The sequence below is a fragment of the Pocillopora damicornis genome, chromosome 8, assembly GCF_964200805.1.
Source record: "Pocillopora damicornis chromosome 8, jaPocDami1.2, whole genome shotgun sequence".
NCBI classification, from domain to species: Eukaryota; Metazoa; Cnidaria; class Anthozoa; order Scleractinia; family Pocilloporidae; genus Pocillopora; species Pocillopora damicornis.
The window spans coordinates 13367798-13390966 of NC_142677.1; the positions used below are offsets into that span (position 1 = coordinate 13367798).

The 23169-nt window shown below is 36.6% G+C and overlaps 1 protein-coding gene and 1 long non-coding RNA gene across 5 annotated transcripts; both read right to left on the reverse strand.

Annotated features, from left to right (window-relative positions):
- Positions 1-996: 996 nt before the first annotated feature.
- On the reverse strand, positions 997-9370 carry LOC149041452 (uncharacterized). Its single transcript, XR_016189011.1, has 3 exons — positions 9235-9370; positions 5777-5864; positions 997-1068 (listed from the first exon to the last, which is right to left on the reverse strand). It is a non-coding gene; the product is annotated as an uncharacterized LOC149041452 (long non-coding RNA).
- A 5953-nt stretch (positions 9371-15323) lies between these two features.
- On the reverse strand, positions 15324-23035 carry LOC113668139 (methylenetetrahydrofolate reductase (NADPH)). Of its 4 annotated transcripts, none has more exons than XM_089214075.1 (9): positions 22886-23035; positions 21131-21605; positions 20605-20718; positions 19932-20125; positions 19133-19705; positions 18515-18697; positions 17594-17692; positions 17280-17402; positions 15324-16548 (listed from the first exon to the last, which is right to left on the reverse strand). In XM_089214075.1, exons 2-9 carry the CDS (start codon positions 21582-21584, stop codon positions 16336-16338), a joined length of 1953 nt encoding a protein of 650 aa, XP_089070201.1. In that variant the 5' UTR covers positions 21585-21605; positions 22886-23035; the 3' UTR covers positions 15324-16335. The 4 variants fall into 4 exon arrangements, with proteins under 4 accessions (XP_089070201.1, XP_089070200.1, XP_027039816.2 ...); XM_089214074.1 differs by having other exon boundaries at positions 22837-23023; XM_027184015.2 differs by having other exon boundaries at positions 22395-22998.
- Positions 23036-23169: the final 134 nt, after the last annotated feature.

The following is a 23169-nucleotide window of genomic DNA, read 5'->3' on the forward strand; positions in this document are numbered from 1 at the left end:
TAGCTCAAAACATCAGTTAAAGTCTGGTAGTCGTTGTAGTGCTAAGAAGAAAGTAGTTCAAAACATTAGTCAAAGTCTAGCAGTCGTTGTAGTGCTAAGAAGAAAGTAGTTCAAAACATTAGTCAAAGTCTAGCAGTCGTTGTAGTGCTAAGAAGAAAGTAGTTCAAAACATTAGTCAAAGTCTAGCAGTCGTTGTAGTGCTAAGAAGAAAGTAGCTCAAAACATCAGTCATAGTTTAGTAGTCTTAGTAGTGCTAAGAAGAAAGTAGCTCAAAACATCAGTTAAAGTCTGGTAGTCGTTGTAAGATTAAGAAGAAAGAAGCTCAAAACATCAGTCATAGTTTAGTAGTCGTTGTAGTGCTAAGAAGAAAGTAGCTCAAAACATCAGTCATAGTTTAGTAGTGCTAAGAAGAAAGTAGCTCAAAACATCAGTCAAAGTCTAGTAGTCGTAGTAGTGCTAAGAAGAAAGTGGCTCAAAACATCAGTCAAAGTCTAGTAGTCGTTGTAAGACTAAGAAGAAAGTAGCTGAAAACATCACTTAAAGTCTAGTAGTCGTAGTAGTGTTAAGAAGAAAGTAGCTCAAAACATCAGTCAAAGTCTAATTGTAGTAAGTAGTTAAGAAATCTGTCAAAGTCCATCAGTTATAGTTTTAAGAAAAAGTACTTTAAAAATCAGTCAGTCTGGTAGTAGTAATGGTAGTTGAAAAATCAGTCAAAGTCCAGTAGTAGTAGTACTAATAAATAGAGGTTCAAAAACCAGTCAAAGTGTAGCAGTTGTAGTACTATTAAACAGTTGTTCAATAAAACTTTGAAATTCAAGCTGTAATGGTGTAAGTGAAAAGTCGGTCAAAATGTAGAAGTAAACGTGTAAATGAAAAGTGGTTATCTAATCTGTCAAAGTGTCCTTCTATTTTTACTCAGATGAAAGGGATTTGTAGTATAGCTGCAGTGTTAGTAAGAGGACGGAATAGTAAACATAAAAAACAATACGATATAAGTCACAGTCTCGGCTCAAAAGTTTATTTTTTATTTGCAAATGTCTTGAACCTCCTTCTTGTCAGTGTTCAAACCTTAAAGAGATCGAAAACAGATATTTAATTTTGAAAGATCACCACAACAATCGCTTACAGAGTTAAACTACAAATCTTACTTGGGAAAAATCTAACACTTGAAAGTGCCATTGAAAATGCCAATTAAGTGTTTTATGTTAATTCTGGTTTGCACACTTTTCTCGGTCTCTCTCAAAGAACATTTATTTAGAGGAGAACAAATTAAGTCACGTCAAGCTCGAAACGTTTCGCGCATACGAAGAAATTCCAATCATGCGCATATTAAACATTCCCACGAGGGTGATACGTGTACTGGGTAAAACCTATTGTTTCTCTTAACAATGGGAGCGAACCTACTTCTAGTGTAATTTTGCCATGTACTCTTACCAAAAGCTTCTGTGGTCTAGCGGTAGTGCACATTTAACATGTCAAATTAAACGGCGGCTGTATCCCCCAGCCGTCGTTTAATTTAATTGTTAAAGCACTTCGGAGGGGCTCAGGCCCCGTTGGTCAGTATTCTTTTTCTTTTTAATCTTTAAAGAAGAAGAATTTTATTTAATTTTAAGATCTCCGAAAATTTTTTTTCGAGGATTTTTTTTTCTTGAGGAAAAAATTCCTAGAAAAAAAATTTTCTCGAACAATCCTCGAAAAAAAATTTTCGGAGAGCCTAAAATTAAAAAGATTCTTATTGAAAAAATAAAAGAAAATTTATAACTTGGAATAAACAACAGCAGGGTAAAATGGCCGCCATGTCGTGCGCCGAAGTCATACACAAAACGTAGAGGAACACAGTTACCAAAGTGATTAAAATAAGAAATCCATTAAAATAACTGGAGAACGAGAGGATCTTTGCATTGTTTCTGGTACAAATAGTACTTCAGTAAAGGTACAAATGAGTTCTAATTTAAGCAAAATTGGACAGGGATCAACTTCGGGAAATAAATTATTTAGAAAAACAGTTGGTTCTGCAAAATGTGCACCGTGAAAAGATTTTCCATAAAATTAAAACATATGAAGTAATCTGCAGTCTTATCAAATGTTGGTACTTGAAAACTAAAAAGGAAATGAAAAAAAAAATCGGAAAAAAATTAGAAATCCATCCTCTCGTCACTAATTAAATGCAGTCACAACTTTTGCTTCGTGGTTTTCCGTTTTGTTTTTATATATCAATCAAAACGGTAGCGAGAATGAATCTCATCCTTAAGAAATTGGATAAGAAATTGAATAATTCTAATTTCATTATCTCTTAATTTCTTATCATATCTTTCACCAGACACAGTATATTTTTTCTTATACTGTAGAATGATTGTTGTTCTTTGTTCCAATAGAACGTTTCCCTTTCTATCCATTTGAGTTCGAGTATTTATGTTGCTTTTTAGCTCCTCTTTTACTGTGGAAAACATTTCACCTAAAACAGACAGTCACGCCCTCGCTCCTTCGCAAAAGATGGAAAATTTTCAACATCACTATGACTTTGAAATAGATTAAAAAAAAAACGTTATTTGAAACTATGACCAAGTGGTCAGCTGTTGATGTTTTGAGATTCAACTTCAATAAAAACTAGGCAGTGCCCCCATCGGATTGAAAAGCAATCAATTAATTCGTAAGGCTGAGATGTCCAGCTCGTGAATACGTGTACGCATTTTACACTTGCGGGCTTAAAAAAATCCATTGACTATTATACGCTGAATTTACCTCGTCAAAGAAATGCAAGGGATAAAGAATGTTTAGCACCTATTATATGGGGGTAACACTTTTCCTGAGAAAAATCGAAGGACTTACGCTTTATCTTGGCTAACTGTAGCACGTTTTCCTTAGCAATTATGACTAATAATTCAGAATCCCCACAGAAAGAGTGTAAATTGGAAAAAATCAACCCACATGGAACATTTAGTGGAAAGGCTATGAAATATCAGTAATCTTCCCAATTTTTTCTGTAATTAAAAACACCAAAAAGGAATCATTTGTTCCTAGATAAATACAGGAAAACATGAGACATCAAACGAATTACTCTTCCTTGCTAAATGCACTCACAGATTTTGCTCTGAGGGTTTCGTTTACTCTAAAAACGTTCTAGTATGAAGATACATGATTTGGAAGAGAAGCTACTGAAATGAAATCTCATCCTTAAGTAGTTGAATAATGCCAAATTCACCGCAAAAACTCCATTCAGTTCTTAAGTAAATTTCACGTCAAAGCGTAGTTGAGAGTATTTGTGAATTTCAATTTTTTCGGTTTTGTAATCAATTTTTTACGTGTAAAGAATTTTTCAGCAACACCTTTGAATTACAATTTTCCCTTTTTCATAAACCTCATAAAACTTGAAAAGTTGGTTTTCCGAAAATTTCACCAGTAATAATTTCTGCTTTACATCAATTTTTCTCTTGTAAAAACTATGGTATTTTTTCAGAAACGCTCGTAACTCACGATTGCTCCCTTTTCTCTTAAAACGTACTATTTTCATCACAAAATTCCCTTGGTGAGTTCTAGTAGCTAAGTTGAGAAATCTCTTTCATGATACAAAAGCCTGGGTTTCTAAGGTAGTATCAAAATACATATCTACCTTTCTTGTTTCTCTTGTCAAAAAAAAATCACTCCCGGCCTTTTCAAAACTTTTCAACCGACAAGTTTAATTGTAGAAGAGGAAATCGTTCCTTTTGCTTTCGCATTTTGAAGCACCAGTCGTCATCATTTTCCGTTTTGCTGATGTGTACTTCCATAGGGAATATACCGTTATCTTTCATGAAAGAACTCTTCATGAAAAAGTCTAAGATTAATTCTAAGCAGACATTAAATTTAAAGAAAGCTTTGAGTTAATAAGTTAAATTTCATAGGGATGGTTCACAACCTTGCTCGTCTTAAGATGAGGTTACAAGCGTTCTGATTTTTGGTTTGTTTGTTTATCTTTCCTTTTAGTATCATGCTTGCAGAAACAAATGTAGCCAGTACTTTGGGATTTTTCTACGAGGAGAGTGGTTCCAAAAATTCCACCTTTCAAAGACACTTAACAGAGAGATTTCTGCCGCTTATAATCTCTGGGCTGATATAACTTCGTAAGAGGTTTTCGGAGGGCTTACATCCCAGGAAGATTGTAACCAGAATAGAGAAATCACTTCGAAACGAGCTATAGAAGTACTGATCAAAAATACGTTTTGCCTTCACTAGCTTTTAATTAAACTTCAAAAGGTTGACATAAATCGAATTTATTTCAATAGATTTGGAAGAGAATTAAATTTGTAGTTATCGTATAGGAGTTGATGATATTAAAAAGTAATAAGCTTATTTTCTACAAATATTTTCCACGTTATCTGTTTGAAGAAGTACAGAGTTCCTCAAAACAGGAAAAGCTAGATGTAGGGCTTACGATTGAACGGTGCTTTTTTCGTTCGTAAGCCGATGGGCCTATAACCAGGGGGGGAGGGGGGCTTATAAGTGGGAGGGGGTTTATATGCGGCTGTTTAGAGTATTCGTATTTCTAACGAAAGTTTTGTTGCTCTTCCCTCCCGTAAAAGTAAGTTAAAAAAATAAAAGGAAATGTAATTTCTTCTCTAAGAAATACTGAAAACTCATCAGCTTTCCAACAAATTCCTTTTCCTCGATTAAAAGAATTCACATTCCAAACTCCGAGATTTTAAAACCATTTTTTTTGTATCCATAACTCAAAGTGAAACTGAAATTTAATTTCAATTTGTCCAATCAGTTTCCAGAAGTTATCTATAGAAAATAAATATTTGTTTCTAGGATATCCTCGATGTTCCTTGAAAAGTTGTATTCATTTTTGGTCAATAAAAGTTTTTTTTTCAAACAGATACCTGCCTTTATTCGAACACTCACATTGCACGATCTCGAACAATCCTTTTTGAGGTTAAAAATGTATACAATTTAACTTCAAACATGTTAAGTTGTCTTCGATGTTTTTTGATTAGTCAAAAATGTCCCCGAAATTTAGCAATTTATCACGTCTATGAACTTATTTCAGATGAAAAATATGTTCACATTTGGTTCTACAACATATTTGAGTTACATGGGCGCAATTTCAAACTTGATGTAAATACTATCTCCAATTTCCATTTAGAAATATCGATGTTTTACGAACTTTCCCTCTGTCATTTTGCAGAATATTTTTTTCAAATTCCATTGGCACTGTGGTTTATTTGTTTGAAGAGTTTCTACCGGGAGAAAATTGTAATTACCACGGTTTTGATGATTCAGTATTAAAACTTTTGGAACAATCTGTAATATTCCTGGAGCTTAGCAATTAGAAGCGAAACGGAAAATGAAAATGAAGTGTCTTTACAACGACTTAATTTTTTGTAATGGTTCAACTAATGGTAGCACTCGCAGACAAGTTTAGCCACGTTCTCCAAGCTACATTGTAATGGATTTCCTTGATTTATGTGTCCATCAATTCCAAGCTTCAATATCCACCTCAAGCAAGCCTCAGGGTATCTGAACTTTTGAAGATTGCCTCGTTTAAATTCCCTCCCCCCCGGGGCTCAAATGCCCCACCCAAGAGGCGGATTTGATACCTTTTTTTTTTTCTAAAAGAAAAAATTTGCAAGCTTGACTTTCAAGTCATTGACCAAACTTTACCCCCCGGGCACGGACGATGGACAAGTACCCGTGGGTTGCCTGGTGGACGGGATGTTGAAAGTTCGAATTGATCGGTGCATTATGTCGTAATGGATTGTCTTGATCTATCAGCAAAACAGCAAATTGAACAACTCACATTTAGCTGAGTTCTTTACTTCACTCCGTTTGTTTCCTGGTTTCCAGTTCTCTTATCCAGCAACAGTTTTCACTTCCGTCTATCTATTCTGCAAATCCATTAAATACATTGATTACTGACATAACAAGCCATGGATATGAAAGCGATCTTCGCAGTAATGTGCACTACTTAGGCAGTAGTGAAAAGAAGGCCTGAAAAAAATTCAGGCCTGTACGGGATTTGAACCCATGACCTCTACGATACCGGTGCAGTGCTCTACCAACTGAGCTAACAAGCCAACTAACAAGCCACATAAACCAACCGACAAACAAGTAAGAAAATAATCAAAGAAAAAATCCCGTCAAATGTTTTTCAAATTTTTTTTGGGTGAAGTAGGCTGCCTGGTATGTTGCAAAACTTGTACTACTGGTCTTGTTAGGGTCTTAATAGTCATGATTTTATATGCGTCAGTTGGAAGGATTCTATGAGAAGTCATCTGTTGGAGAAGGTCTGTTTTCTAAAGTGCCCATGTTGGTCTCTTTAGAGATCCACGAAAAAAAATAAGCAAACTAACAAGACGTAGCAACTTCTCAATTAAATCAGATACAGACTGTCGCTCAAGGTCTCGAAACGTCGGTCATATTTTACGAAGAAAGATTTCATGACGAGCTTTGCGCCGGAAAAAATTTTTCTTTCTTTTGACTGAAAGTTGAGGCATCTGTTGAAGGCCTAAATGTAATAACTGTCCTAAATGTAATAAAGTCCTAAATGTAATAACATTTGGTCCTAAATGTAATAAAGTCCTAAATGTAATAACATTTACTCCTAAATGTAATAAGCCTCTAATGCAATCGTTTAACTCCTTCAGTGCATTGTTGTTATGGCGGACATCCACCTTGAGATGTTAAAGTGGCAGCTGTTGCACCAAAAAACCGCTGACCAGTATACATATCACACTACGGGCTCGCTGATATCAATGGGCGTCCTTTTACTTGCTGGACATAAGAAATATCAGCAGTCGAAGTATGGTCCTTTGAGCGGTTTATTGATCGAGTTGGAAAAAATTATTTCCAGCCTAAAGTAGGCTTGTGCTTGGCTGGAAGCTCAATAGGATGGAATCGATTGGTACCTAATCATTAGGACTTTTTGGAAAAGAAATTTACTACAATTGATGATGAACTAGCATGTTATTGTTGATGTTATCGTTCGTGTTAAAGTCCTAAGTACTGATGCACCATTTTAGAGCAGTCTGAATGATTTCGCTGTCACATGTTAATCCAAAAGAAAAGTGTTATCATCAATAGTGTTACTGAAATTTTGCACATCTATGTTATTCAGTGTCAATTGATTTTAATGAAGCATTTGAGTTCGTTTTTAAGAATGACTACCTTGATTTATTCAATTTTGAACCTGGGATATTGCATTTGTAGCCCTCTATGGCTTTACTCCACCTCAGTAATCAGTTCATGTACCATATGACTATAAATGGAAACTGTTGAGCTTTCCTTTTTCATTCATCTATTTATCTATTCATTTTCTCCCCTCACGGAGGGAGAAGAGATGAAGTCAAAAAATGAAATGTAGACTTGAGATCAACTGTAAAATATATGTTTTCCCAATATTTCGGTTCGGGAACTGATGAACCTGTCATAAGGGGCTAAAGGAAAAAAATGAATGGTTTATCAGACCATCAACTGACCATCATGCGTTGAATGTTGTAGCTCAATGCTCTTGCGTGGAAAAAAGGCAACAGGTCGAGACCTGTGATCGTGAAATGGAATAATATATGATCGGTCAGTAGATATCTTGCTCTGTAAGTCACTTTATCATATAGCTAGCAGCGCGTGCGAGCAAGATGAAGTGAATCCTGTGTTCTGACTGGCTACCTGAGCGGGCATGATGGGCCTACCCTCACCCGCTTTGGATTCCCCGTATTGACCCCACGCAAGAAAACTTACAAAGTTCGTAACTTTTGGACAATATCGGCATATACATAGAAAAAAAATAAACGACCCTCTTGGGTTTATTGTGTTGCAAACACAGTTGGCTTTCACTATCGGTTCTCGAAATAAACAAGCCATTCTTGATTCTTATCAAAGCGAGATCTTTTTCTATACAATGAATCCTTTAATGATTAAGCCAAGAGAATACAAACTCTCTTGACCAAGCTTGTTCGGTCAAGATGACTGGATGTTAGCCTCGTTCTTTTTTTACCTTTTTTACGGACCGAGACTTCGTCTCAGTCCATAAAAACGCAAAAAAAAAAAAAAAAAAAAAAGAACTCGCCCAATATCCAGCCATTTTGACCTCACGCTTGGTCAATAACACTTATGAACATGTTTTATGCAGACCCATACAAATCTGGTAAGGAAAGACAGTACAAAAAATGCACTTACGAGCCCGGAATTTGTCTAACGTATAGGTCAGTGGACTTCCTTTTCCTTGTAATTTGGTTCATGAAGTGTTAACTTCAGCACTGATCACACAAGTATATCGTCAAAATCTGTTACACTTAATTGAGAGTCTGAGCCCATGATATAAAGAGAGCTATTGATCAGCGTTGTCATTGCTTTTGCGTCCGTCAATTTGATGCCAAAAGCACATCAGTATAAGGTTTTGTAGCCAATGCTTCTCAACCTACGTCTTTAGCAAATAAAAAGACCCTGATTAATATCAGCGAGCCCGCAATATGCCATGAATACAGGTCAGAGGATTCTTTGGTGCAACAGCTGTCACTTTAACATCTCAATGTTAGCACAGTTAAACGATTGCATTGGAGGCTTATTACATTTAGGACCTAACGTTATTACATTTAGGGCTTTATTACATTTAGGACCAAATGTTATTACATTTAGGACTTTATTACATTTAGGACAGTTATTACATTTAGGACTTCAACAGCATCCACCGTTAACTTGTATATTTATCATCCTTACTAGTTCCCGAATGTCGTTGTCAAGTTCTGCTATTCTTGACTGACATCTTTGCAATTTCCCATGGTTATTCGACTGGAGGCATTTCCCACGTAAAGTGTACGGTCGAGAGCGATTTTATTTACCGGATTATATTTTGAGACCTCACGAAGCCATCTTCTGGAAAATCTCATTGTCTAATTAGACCGGCACAGAGACCAAATTCGTAGGCGCGCTTGAGACCTGCTGGGGGGACAGAACGTATTGCAGTCGTCGAGGAATCTACGGAACAATTCGTTCTTTGCAAAAACATTCGACCTGATTTTACATTAACTTTTCGTTAGCACACACCAGTGCTTTTTTGGGTCAAGATTGGACCCTTTTCTCTAGAAAGCTCAGCCGATCGATCGAAGACTTCGACCTACATGATGAGATCGCGCCAAGTGATTCGAATCCAAGATTTATTGTGTTTTCTTAATTGAAATTCGAGCATAGATGAAGTATTAATTATTTAGGTGAACCTTTAACTTATAATCAACAGGTTTACGTAACTGCATAGACACCTACCGACTGCAAGCGTTAATGTAATTCTCTACACCGATGACAGAAATATAGCGCCTCCGTAGAATGCATGCTGCGGATTTTTTTCGGGGTCAAAGCTCCTCATGATATTGATATAGAGCGCCAGGCTACACTAGTTTCCGCTCAGAGCATTTCGTAAATTTTCTGAATTGTCAACAGCCGAAGTAAAAGATGGAACGTATTACCTGGCATGAGAGATGTGATATCATATGTAGTTTAAAGAGATTGCTGGAAAAAGGACAAAAGTGCACGCCACAATCTTGAAAGGTAATCTGGGTATCCAGTAATTGATTAATTTTTATAAAGTGAAGTGAAGTCAATAAGCAAATTCGTCAAACCGGTAATGCTTCGTCCTTACAGTGGCGAAATGGTTTGGAATAGTTCAAACAATGACAGCGTACAATGAGTGTTTTGGTGTCGCTCTCAATGTTTAATTGTCATGATTTACTTTGAACTACCAGTAAAACAACACGTTAAAGAACTTACGTCTCGCTTCGCTCTTTCACGTCCCTCCGTTCATTCCACATTTCCAGTCTTCTTTTTCAACCCCACTTTTTATTTCCTTCTCATGACTCTGTAAAGTCGACAAATGCATTGATTAAGTAACATTCAACGAGCGTCCGCGCTAAGAATGGCCTCTAGGGAAAGGAATGTTGGACAAGATGCAGATTGATCCTGCTTAACTTTCTTGACGCAAACTTATTTATCGGTAGATTTTATCACTCATCTCCATCAATTTTTCCTCATTTTTTTACTCAAGGAAATAAGTTTAAAGGGTTAGTTTAAGGGCTGGCTTCTCACTTTTGACGACCTTCGAGGCGCATTTTCCATGTTTTCATTGTAGCTTGTTCATGCCATCTATCAGCTACAAAATATACATTCGATTGCTAAAACATTGGCACCTAAAAAAGCGTGATTCATGAACGATGAGACCCAACGGCTTTATGGGAAATGTTAGCACTGTTACATGATCAGTGTTTGATTAATCATTGTTTACGGCAAATCTTTGTTTAGGATAATTTTTTTCTCTATGGAAAGCGCGAGAGGCTTCTACCTTTTACACGGGCAACTAATTGTGCAAATCTTGTCATTATCTTGCGCCCATAAAGACGTTGGGTCTCGTTGCTTACCCTTTTTGGTTGTCAATGTTTTTCCTATCAAGTATATGAAGATATCCATGTTAATGGCTTTGACTCTCACCTACAAGTCCGCAGTCCATGTTATTAGTCCTGTTTCTTCCATCACCAAATTACCGCAGTTCTGAAGACATGAACCAAACAATGTATATATTCAAAATAAGACGCCACATTTATTTGTAGTTTCTTTTTTATTTGTTCATAAAAATTGTTTAAGCTGTACAAATTTGTAACTAACAGCACCAAAAGTCTAACCATAAATCTCAGTGTAAAAAAAAAAAAAAGATCCAAGTGGTACAGATACTTGTGAGGTAACTCAATAAGCCCAGAGCACAAAGGCACAAGGTACATGTATTGCTAAACTGTGAACGAAAGAATAAACAAAACTCTAAGACGTAATAAATTTTATTGCAGGAGTTTTCCTTTTTGACTTAAAAAAGATTTGAGGCGATGTTATAAGAAAAGTCGAAGTACGAGAATTAAACGTAACGCCGACTTGAGCAAATAACCTATGAGAATTCTGCAAATGATTCATTTGAGAGACGTGTTTGGACTAGACCTTTGAAGAAGAGAACTTTAAAACGAATTTCTCTCTCACCTCGTGTGTAACGTCACTGGTATTCTGCCAAAGCACACCAATAACTCCATATTTGGGCTGCTGAATCTGGGATAAGGAAGAAGTCGTCTTAAAAATACTTTTTAGAAGTAGTTACGACTGCAGAAACCGGCAGAATACGTCAAGTTTCTGTTCGAAGAAGCAAAACACGGTGACTCCATGAACAGAATTTGAACCACATGTCACACTGACTCAGGGTGTGAGGCAAACATGAATGAATAATTAATTTTTGCGACAATTTTTATCTCGCTCTTTGCTCCCTGCATAAATAAATCACAAAAATTTCCGAGAGTTTCATATTTGCCCCAATGATTCTTTGGTAGAATCACAATTAAAAGGGAAGGGAGGAAGAGTAATTGTTTGAAGAGAGATTTATCTATTTTTTTTTACATTTGAAAAGGTTTGCACTAGCCTAACAGACTACTCCGGGGGAGAGGGTGGGGAAGGGTAGGGGAGGGGTAAGGGTTAAGGGGTTATCGTTCTTTCTTATTTCGGTATCCAAAATTTAGGATTTCTGCTACAGTTTTACAAGACCATTATTATCAGTTTCCAGTGCTCCAAAGTGCGATCGTTAAGTTAACTACTTAAGTTTCATTCTCATTTCATAATTCTAAGTTTGGCGAGTTATACGCGTACAACGACATCTGTTGACATCAGTTGATATTGATGGATCCTATTGTGAAATCTGTCATTCGTTCCAAGATGAACATCAATCGTATTCCATTACCCTAATTGATAATTTATGCAGTCCTAGTGGCTGATTGTGTAAACTATTTTACCCAACAACGGATAGTAAATGCTTCAAGCTCTAGGAAAGCGGAGGAGGGTTTACACGTGACGAATGATTAAGGCTAAAATTGATATAAACGTGACGCGTGAATTTCAAAGAAGGCGAGCGTGATTCGTGAATTTATGAACGAGCGTGAGGCGTTCTCACATTTTATCTACCTTTTTACAAACATGCGATACTGGGAAATTTTGATGCACCAATTATTCTGAAATTGAGCGCTTTCCTTTGTTCGGAGTGATATACTTGTCCATTTTCTTTGAAGTACGTGCTAACGAATTTCAAATACCTTTAGCGAAGTTTTGTAGTTAAACTACAAAGCGTACCAAAGAAGGTATCTAAGTAACTTCCATGTCAACAGAAGCAGTCTCTTTGAGACCAATCCAGTTATCAGCTCCCGAGTATAACCTAGATTAAAAAAAAAACAAACAAAAAAAAAACCAAAAATGTCCAATTGCGTGAGTACCATCCGTCAGAATAAAATCCACCAGAAGTTATAAATGCATCTGTAACAGTGCGTAAGATATCGAGGCAATGATCTATCAAAACAGAAAGCTAACAATGCGCATGACACTTAAGTGACGATCGATCAAAAGAGAAAGCAAACAGTGCGTGAGATACAAACGTAGCAATCAGAAAAAAAAAAAATCCTAACAGTGTGTGAGATACCAACGATCAATCACAGTGGAAGGTAACAGTACACAAGATATTTAAATAACATTCGATCAAAAGAGAAAGCTAAAAGTGCACGAGATAGTAAATGACGGTCTACAGCAAGAGAATCTTACAGTGCGCAAGATGCTAACGTAACAATCCAACAGAAGATGAAGTTTACAATGCGCCAGATATAGAGGATATTACATGGCCGCGTGGGGATACGAATTTTATCTTCGAGTACTGAAAGTATCTCTCACAAGTGATGAAATTTCAGAAGAACCGGCCGCGCGCCTGAGTAGAAAGTTCTCTTGTTGTCGGCTAATTATGTTAGTAACCATGGCGACACTAATATCCTCACTCTTGAAAGATAAAAATAGTCTCTTCACTGCGCGCGATGAAGACATGATTTTTTAGTAAAAGGAAAAATCCTGGTATCTATATAATAAACTAACGTAACAATCCAAGGAAAGGGAATCTTTACAGTTCGCGAGATACTAACGTAACAATCTAGCAGAGGAGGATCTTTACAATGCGCAAAATACTAACATAACAATACAACAAAAGGGAATCTCTACAGTGCTCGAGATACAAACGTAACAGTCCAACGGAAGAAAATTTTTACCATGCGCGATATACTATTATAAAATAATTAAAATAGTACGCGCGCTCTGATTGGCCATAAAACCATTTTGCATGAGCGTAGTGTAAACACGGTTTTCGTTCTTCTTTCATTAGTTATTTTATAAAATAAATGTAAAATGGTTTCCGTGTTTACATAGCCTGATGTAAAAACTTGGGATCAACTCAACTCAAACCATCTACAATCCAACAGAAGAGAGTCTTTTCAATGCGCAAGATACTAACGTAACAATCCAACAGAAGAGAGTCTTTTCAATGCGCAAGATACTAACGTAACAATCCAACAAAGGGGAATCTTTACAATGCGCCAGATACTAACATAACAATCCAGCAAAAGGGAATCTTTATAGAGCGCGAGATACTGACATAATAATCCAACAGAAGAGAATCGTTACCATCCGCAAGATGCTAACGTGCAATCGAACAAAAGGTAATCTTTACAGTGCTCGAGATACTAACGTAACAATCCAACAATAGGGAATCTTTACGGACCGCGAGATACTAACGTAACAATCCAACAGAAAAGAATCTTTACAACGCGCGAGATACTAATATAACAATCCAACTACAGGGAATCTTTACAGTACGCGAGATACTAACGTAATAATCCAACAGAAGAGAATCTTTTCAATGCGCGAGATACTAACGTAATAATCCAACAGAAGAGAATCTTTTCAATGCGCGAGATACTAACGTAATAATCCAACAGAAGAGAATCTTTTCAATGCGCGAGATACTAACGTAACAATCCAACAAAAGGGAATCTTTACAGAGTGCGAGATACTAACGTAACAATCCAACAAAAGGGAATCTTTACAGAGTGCGAGATAATAACGTAACAATCCAACAGAAGAGAATCTTTACAGAGTGCGAGATAATAACGTAACAATCCAACACAAGAGAATCTTTACAGAGTGCGAGATACTAACGTAACAATCCAACAGAAGAGAATCTTTACAGTGCTCGAGATACTAACGTAACAATCCAACAGAAGAGAATCTTTACAACGCGCGAGATACTAACAAAACAATCCAACTAAAGGGCATCATTACAATGCGCGAGATACTAGCGTAGCAATCCAACAGAAGAGAATCTTTACAGTGCGCGAGATACTAACGTAACAGTCCAACAGAAGAGAATCTTTACAGAGTGCGAGATAATAACGTAACAATCCCACAAAAGGGAATCTTTACAGTGCTCGAGATACTAATATAGCAATCCAACAGGAGAGAATTTTTACAATGCGCGAGGTACTGACGTAACAATCCAGCAGAAGAGAATCTTGGCAGTGCGCGAGATACTAACATAACCCAACAGAAGAGAATCTTTACAATGCGCGAGATACTAACGTAACGATCCAGCAGAAGAGAACCTTTACAGTGCGCGAGATACTAACATTACAATCTGAGTAAAGGGAATCTTTACAGTGCGCGAGATCAGCTAACGTAACACTAATAAAAGGAATCTTTAAGGTGCGCGAGATACTAACGTAACAATCAAACAAAAGAGAGTGCGTGTACGCCCCCATAGCTCGACCTGGCGAAGTGAACTTCCAGTAGGTTTGAAAAAACAAAACAACACAAAACAAAACAAAATGAAACAGTAAAAAAAAAAAAAATGGAAAAAGAACGAAAAGCAACAACAACTGGTTTTCCATCACGTTATTTGCAACATCTTTGAATTGTAATTTATTTTCAGACGAATTGCAACCATGAGGAAATTGTCAGCAAAAACAGGAAAAATACTGACAGAATACCCAAGTGTTAAGGAAAGTGGGAAGCGGGATAACGTCGGTCAGCGGCTGTATTCGCAGGCCGAGAGAAAAAAGAACACGAAAAAATTATAGTTTTAGCGCACCTTATTAGGCTTGCGCCTCACCTCAGCGTTTACCTTGTTCAAAGCCGGAGGTGAGAAATCTAAATCTAGCGAGCTAACGATTAACATTTGTAATCTGCAACAAGTGTAACAACGAAATCTTAAACTTCGGACGAAAATTAATACTTAACCCTTTACACCCTAACATCAGTATACAATTTCTCCGTACTGATCTCTACGCATTTCCTATGGTGACGACAAAGAGAATTTGTTTAACAATCAAAGCTTCTTTAGTTGGTGATCAGTTCCTTTATTCTCATGACCTCGACGTTTGTTTTAGGGGTGATATGATAGGAGAAAATAGTTACTAATCACTCTTAGGGGTTAAGGGGTTAATAAGGATCCCAAACAGTTAAACAGAGCAGTTATTCAAAGTGTGATTTATTCATGACTTGTATAAAATTCCTAAAATCCTTTCAATTCTCTCATACTAGCATTTTTTTTGAAATTCAATGTATGTCTACCTTGTAAAGTTTCTAACTCTGACTTAATCAATGATCACCTGGTTAAAGTTGGTAAACAAATCAAGTTCACAGAACTTTCTAACAACAGTAGTCTGAATTCTAAACTAGATGTATTGGGGAAAGGGGTTTAATTTAAAGTTACTTTGATGGTTTCCATTAAAACACCACAACAATGTACTTCATACAGTATCTGTGTACTCTGATTGATCTGTCAGAGCATTAAATGAAATAAATATAAATAATATATGTTATCCAGTAAGTAAGGAATGCTTCTTAACCCATGAAACAAGCTGATCTCTGCTAGAATGTTGCAAATAAAATTCAGAATGTTTCAAGTCCAGCTTGAATTCATGGGTGGAGTTAAATCATTGTTGGTACATTTGAAACTGAGGTACAATGAAAGAGAGATTTTGCATCAACCCAAGAATTTCATAAAAATTGATTGTGGTGCATCATCTTTTTACAATTGATCTTGTGTGTCTGGAAAATAACTGGCCTGGATGATCTTTTCAGTTTGGTCAAGTCTATTCAAATAATCAAGCCTCTTTGTAAAGATCATTAAAAACTACATGGCCAAACTGAAAATTCTTGCCGCAAATGAGCATTTCCCATTTACTCATAATTCTCGCTTAATCAGGATTTGAGTAAAATAAGTTAGGTATTTTAGATCCCCTTGAGGGATTACGATCCTGTTTAGATTTAAACTTTTGTCCATCCTATCCCAGAGTTTTGAATGCTTTCTTGTAAAAAATTTCTCAACCTTCTCCTGAACTTTGCATATTTTTCACTATTCTCCATAGGCCTCTTAAACAATAAAGGGACTGGAGAAGTCTAAAATATCACTTTAAATGGTTGGCTCTCCCATATTCACAGCAATTCAGATTACTATAATCATGCAATAATCATATATTATCATGCTTCAGCAGCCATTTGTTGAGACGTTCCTTCTCTCAGTTCCACTGTTTTCTCAAGTGTTTCCCAAAGGCAGTTCCCTTTGATAAAGTCATTGTCAACTAAATTGACAAGGTAATAGTTGTTATAGATGTCATCAATGACTCTTCTCGATTGCGAGTCTTCTTTGTAGAGTCGACCCCACTGTTGATCCCAAAGATCAAATGCTTCATCCTAAATAGAGGAGATAAGCAAAAGGACTTTCTTAAAACTTAAAATCTAAACAAACAATTATGATTTAAGTCTAAACCCTTGATAGACTAAATGGATCAACTTCATTATCTGAGAAACAGTGCACCTACCCTTCCCCTAACTCAACAACAGTGTTCTCCTTCTCAGGCAGTAACTGGTAACATTTACCACCTGTAGTACCTCTTATTACTGTTTAAAATTGATTGGAATTCTGGAAAATTTCAACAGGTAAAAGGATTGCTTTACCGGTTTGAAAATTTATTTTACCTGTCATGCTTAAAATAAGGGAGAACACTGTAATAAGTTAGGGTTATTGTTAGGTTAGGGAAGGGGTAGGTGTGCAGTTGATCAGATACTTACTTTGATACAATTAAAGACATAAGTCAGTCAAGCAATTGAAATAAAGAAAAGTTAATTTCATTATAAGTTGTTATCAAGTTCCTCTACAGGAAAGAAGAACCCTTTAAAATTTGTCCTGCTCCTTACAGGTGGCTTCCGAGCCCTATTGGTAGTAGAACCCAGCTAGTATCTAGGAGGCATGGGTTTGATCCAGTTGAAGCCAAAATCTTGTCAGGCTTCTTTTCATCAACTGCTAAAATTGCAGGCTACTTGCAAAGATTCTTTCCTTGCTGGAGAGATCAGTTAGACTGTCATCAAAAGCTTTCAGTCTCTGACTATTTACTAGATGATAAAATTAAGATGCATGGACTTACTTTCCAAGACTCAAAACTGATAGGATCCACAACTGTTGGTTGATAAATCTCTTTTCCAGGAAACACACCCCATGTGACAGCAATGGGTGATAGCTCGTCAGAATTGGTTACATTCACTGAGCCCTGATAAAAAAAAAAGCATTAAAAAAATGGAGTGCTTAGCCTTTCCTCTGCTCAATAACAACGGGGCATGTTTCCTACATACTCAAATAAACTTCTATCACTTCAAGTTAAAAATTATTGGGATATTCACTAAATGGGATGGATACATATAAATCTACACTACAAAGAATTAAACTGTACTCCCAGCTTACCTCTCTGTTCACAAAATGATAATTAACTTGTGGGTAGTCTTTTAAAACTTCAAGAAGGATGTCAACGTTTTCTTTGCAGGTGAAGAACTCTAGGTAGGCCTACAATTTGAAAGTGTTTTTAATCAAATATACATCCAACTCAGATTACAACTGAATTTGAAGATAAACATTGGCTCTACAAGCTTTATATTCAAATGCAGGCTTGTAGATTGTACTTTGAAATAATACTAGACAAATGGTAAAAAGGCTCCATTAAGAATGTTAATACACATACATGTACAAATACATAAAGAAGTGAAACTAGCAGTCTGGCTCAGCATATTTAGATCCATAATTTTCAACACTGCAATAAAAAAGGCTTTAATGATGCCACTCCTGTTACCAAGGTCACTTACACATAAAATTCCCCATCAAACCAAAGAAACAAACAATAATTTAAACCAAGTTAGGTGCAATGGAAGCAAAGATAAAAAAATCCAGATAGAAATAATTTCTTATTTTTCTGATAGTAATGGTTGTTAACACCAGTTGAACTGCAAAATCTTGTTTTGTATAACAAGAAAGTTATGGATGAGGTAGGGCATGATACCATGAATTATTAATGCTAAGGTCCCAGTTATCTTCTTAAGCCAAAGACTGAGGCAGAGAACACAGACAAGAGGTTTAATAATTCATGATATCAAGCAAAAACCAAGCTCAATATGTGTTTTATTATACATTCTTTTAAACAATCTACAAAAGAAGACACCTCTCTCAGAGTTTGCAGAAAAGGGGTTTGAGAACACTACACAGATGAGGGGCTCAGAAACTAGGCAGACTTTGAATTATCATGTCGACTTCACGCGCTATTGTATATAGACTGTATGCTCTCAACCAATCAGATTTCTCATGGTAAGTCTAATGTCTAGTAATATTACTTACCTTCTGGTAGATATATCCACCACTTCCCCCCCAGCCTACCAGAGGGTCGCTTGATGGTTTGGCATTCACATGAGGCTGACTGTTGATTGTTAGAAATCCATGGCTGTTGAGAAATTCAAGCTTCTCTCTGATCAAAGCTGTTTCTAGAGCAATGGTGTCATCATTCCAGGGAAGTGATTTCACCTGAAAAATTGATTTGATATTCTATGCTTACCACTGAGATTTATCAGGTTGTATCATTCTATCTTAAGTCCCTTTACAGTTTTTGACTGTTTATGTTCCATAAATTTAAATAAATTATCAGTATTCTGCGTTCTATTCTTTTCAAAGTCATTATTAGGAGACTTTAAATCATGAAATGGTAGTCAGGAAATAAATTGGGTCTCCATTAGAAAAGAAAAGAAAAACATGAAAAAGACACTTTGTGCATAATTCAGTTTCAAAAGGTGTTTTGAAAGGTGTTTCATACATGATGACCAAAATGGTTAACGCTTGGAATGCTGATTATAATTCATCAGTGAAATACCTTAATTAAAACCAACTGTTACTAATATTCTTGTATTATTCACACACACACATGATCTTCCCCACAGATTTGATTTTTTTCATTTCAATTACCTGCACACCATTTCGATTGTTTTCCCCAGAGATGTAACATCTGAAAACCTCAAATACATCTTCTACGGAAGCGAGTTCTCCTCCCCACATTTTCAACAAGTCCTCTTTCTTGATTTTGCTCCGTAAATAAAACAAGTGATGATCACTCAAGTCGCCGAAGGCTGGTGATGATGAATTTCCCCATCTACCATTAGGATACTCATCCCAGTCTGATGTGCGATACATATAACTCTTTGGTCGAGAAGCCCAGAAGATTGGTCTCACATCCTCACACACCCTTTTCTTGTTTGCAGAGGGCTTCCAAGGCAATGGTCTGCTGGCGGCAGGATCCTGGCACCACAGTCCCAAAGCTGTCAAAATTTCTCGAGTAGCAACTTCTCGATTTAGGGTGTAAAAGTGTAATCCAGGAACGTCATCACTTTCTAAAAGTTCACGTGCCATTTGGATTCCAAGCTCTACCCCATATTTACGTATAGCCTCATCATCATCTTTGATAGGTTCAATGGCATCCACAATCCATTGTGGAACTTCTAACCTTGAAAGCTTGACGAGATGACGCAAGGAAGCATAACCCTGTAGAGTCACATTGAAATCAAGAAACTGAAACAAGACAGCATTGAAAATCGCCCTACTCCCAGAAATGATTGACATGTTTAACCTCTCCCAATAAGATCTTTACATTACCCAATGAAAGGTAAAGATAATACACAAACTCATCATGTAGAAGGTAGAAGTTGTTATCTTGATTTCATTCTTGTAACTAATTTACAAGGGTATTGTATCGGCAATTATGACTAACCTGAATGGGCATAATGCCAGGTATGATTGGTACAGTTATACCAATATCTCGGCAATCCTTAACAAATTTGAAGAATGTTTTGTTCTCAAAGAACAGTTGTGTAATGATAAAATCTGATCCAGCATCTACTTTCTCCTTCAAATGTTGAAGATCTTCCTCATATGTGGGGCAGTCTGGGTGACCATTTGGGTAGCCTAACGAGATGACAACTTTACTTTAGAGAAAAGCTTTCTTCCAAAGCTTTAGTAAACATCAATGCACATCAGCCAATCAATTGGAACTTGTCCAAAAATGCAAATTTAATATAGCATTTCCTTACACAAGGTTATCTATCCTTCCAAATGAAAAGCCTCACAGATGTGAGAGCTTGGCTGGTATAAAACTTCATAGTTGGTTTGGAGGATATTTAAACAAAATGCAACTGCTTCCAGAGCTATGAAAATACTCCATTCTTGTGAAGAAGATGTTATATTTCAAATTGATTAAAGTTTGTGGGAGGGATTAACATTGCTTCAAAAAGATTGTCATTCTTTTTTTTTGCTGTTGTTGTACTAATAGACAGGGCACATTAAACAAAGGGTCGGAGAACAAAGCCAGGATAGCAAAAGAAGATATGAAGAACCAAGTTATCAAACTATGAAAGATACAATCATGGTTTCATCTACTCACTCACCTGCCACACAAATGGTGAAAGTATCTCCAAACTCTTGGCGGATGTGTTTAACCATATCTGTGCCGTAAGCCAAACCATCATCAAGTGCTTGCCACTCCTCCCCATTGGGTGGATCTGAAAATGTGAGAGTTTTGGAAAATTGAAAATCAATTGGATAATGCTTTCCAAAATTATAATAAACACCACATCCACATATATATACACACTTTTGTATATGAAATAACAAAAAACAGTTTACACTTCATTAACAAATAAAAATTTCCTGAGAGAACACTTATGTATTGTAGCAACTGATAGGGCTCTATGCTGTGATAACTGCTGTTCTGTACATTGTAAGATGAGGCCAGCCAGCCCAACAAGCACTGTTCCCATGGATAGTGGACTCATTTTAAAATGCCAACACCTCAACTCAACAATCAGAACTCTAATTGTGAGGAATACATGTATATAGTTGTGAAAGGGTCAAAAGATATGCATCAGTTGTAGAATCACATTTTTTTTTCATAGCATAATAACAAGCACTTACCACCTCGAAGAGCAAGAATGTTTCTAATTCCCAATGCTTTAGCTTTCATCAAGTGCTTAGTCACTGTATCTTTCACTGTATTAGCACAAGAAATGTGCAACATAGTTTCAAGACCACAGTAGTTTAAAGCAGCACTGGCTATTGTCATGGAACTTGTTTCCTTATCCCCACCAGGGTCTCCAGCAGGATGCCATGTCACATCACAAAATAATGGGCATCCCATAGAAATCCTGTCAAACTTGGCAATCAAGTTCACTGCTCCATTTGGAGTTCTTGGAGGAAAAAATTCCAAGCTGAAGAATTTTTCTTTAGCTACAATTTTCTGATTGATTTTTTCAATCAGTGTTAGGGGCGATGAAGGAACAGATGGTGTATTGCTTTTCGATCCCTGGTCATTATTCACACATTGAAGTAGTTCCATAGCAGGGGCTGTGTCTTGACGTCCGAATCCCATGGTTTATGAATGCAAGTATGTCTGCAAAAAAAAAAAACTATTTTAGGTTAGTGCAATACTAAGCTGAAAGGTAAGTCTCTGAGCTGGAGCAAAGTGATTATATTTAATCATATTTAAGTATTGATAATACATTTCCAAAACAATAGAATTTTGTATTATGTCTTTTGAAATTTATTTAATCTTAAATAATTTTCTGCAATATTTTAATTCCAAGGACTTAAGCACCGTAACAGTTGTACCTGTCCACTGAAAATCCTCTTGAAAAAAGGTGTCAGTAGTTTTTAAAATACAAAATAGGTATCAAGAGCAAGACTGAGTGAACAGTGATACAGACTGACGCAGCCAAAACAATCAAAACAATAAAATATTATCATATCATCAATGTAAATTTCGAATTTTATTTTAGGATTGCATCATTCTTACTCTCAAGTAAGCAACCAAACGAAAATAGACTGTATCGTTAAATTTTCAATATTAATACAGCTTCGATGGCATTGTTAGTGAAGTGCTGGCACTTTACATATAGCTTTAGCTTTGGACCTTGAATATTCAGTTACCGCGATGAAATTTTTGTTACAAACAAATAAAATTAATAGCATTGTTTATTAGCATTGCTTAACAAATTCGTATAAAACTCAACTCCGAGTTCGTGCAAAACAAGCTCAATGTAGGCTAATTTTGGAGAAGATCGCGTAAATGTCAGCAAAAAAAACATGTTGATTTTTTAAGTGCATTTTTAAAATTCAAGACTGGGCGAAGTCCAATCACGTCTACTAATTTAAGTTTTTTTTCACCAGATGAGCTGCTAACCTGGCCTTGATCGATTCGCAGGATACATTGAAGGAAAGATAGCGTTTTTCTTCGCTAACTGCTTAAAAAATTCGCATCCCGGATTTTCTCAGGTTTTCATCTGCGGGCCGGATGGCCTTACGTAACTGCATTTCGCTGAAGTATTGAGAACCACAGGTCTGCAACGGTCTTCCTACACAATCTTGACGTTAATTTTCCATTTTCAATGCTCGTTCGAATTTTTAGAATACATCCAGAGTTAACCAACATGACGCAAACTCAATTTAATTCCAATCTCAACTCAACCGACTTCCAGCTGATGCGATAAGTCGTAAGTAAGTTTAAATTTCAACTCGTTCCCTTATGCAGACCGTTCGCTTCAAGACTGGTTTGACGAGTATGACCGGGTTCAGCCTCCGGGGTTAACCAGTTTTGGCGTGGAAAATTTTAAAATGCTCCTCACCTTGGGGTACAAAAAGATTGTAGGTAGTTATCCACACAAAGCAACTTACAGACGACTCGCGAGTTAAATGCCGGCGACACTGATTCTTCTCCAAATAGTTCTCCAACCCTTTATCCTATGTGATTTCCCGTCCGCCATATTAGGTGAAATCTTTCGAAATTCGCTTGCCTGGTTCACGTGCATTTGACCAATCAGTGTTGGCGTTATTTTCAAATGCAGTAAAGTGAAAACCCAATCACCATCTACCAATCACATGCTTTGTATTGTTTCAAATAATAAGAGAATTTCACAACTTTAAATGCCTAGCCGTAGCAGCAATGTACGCTAGCTGGA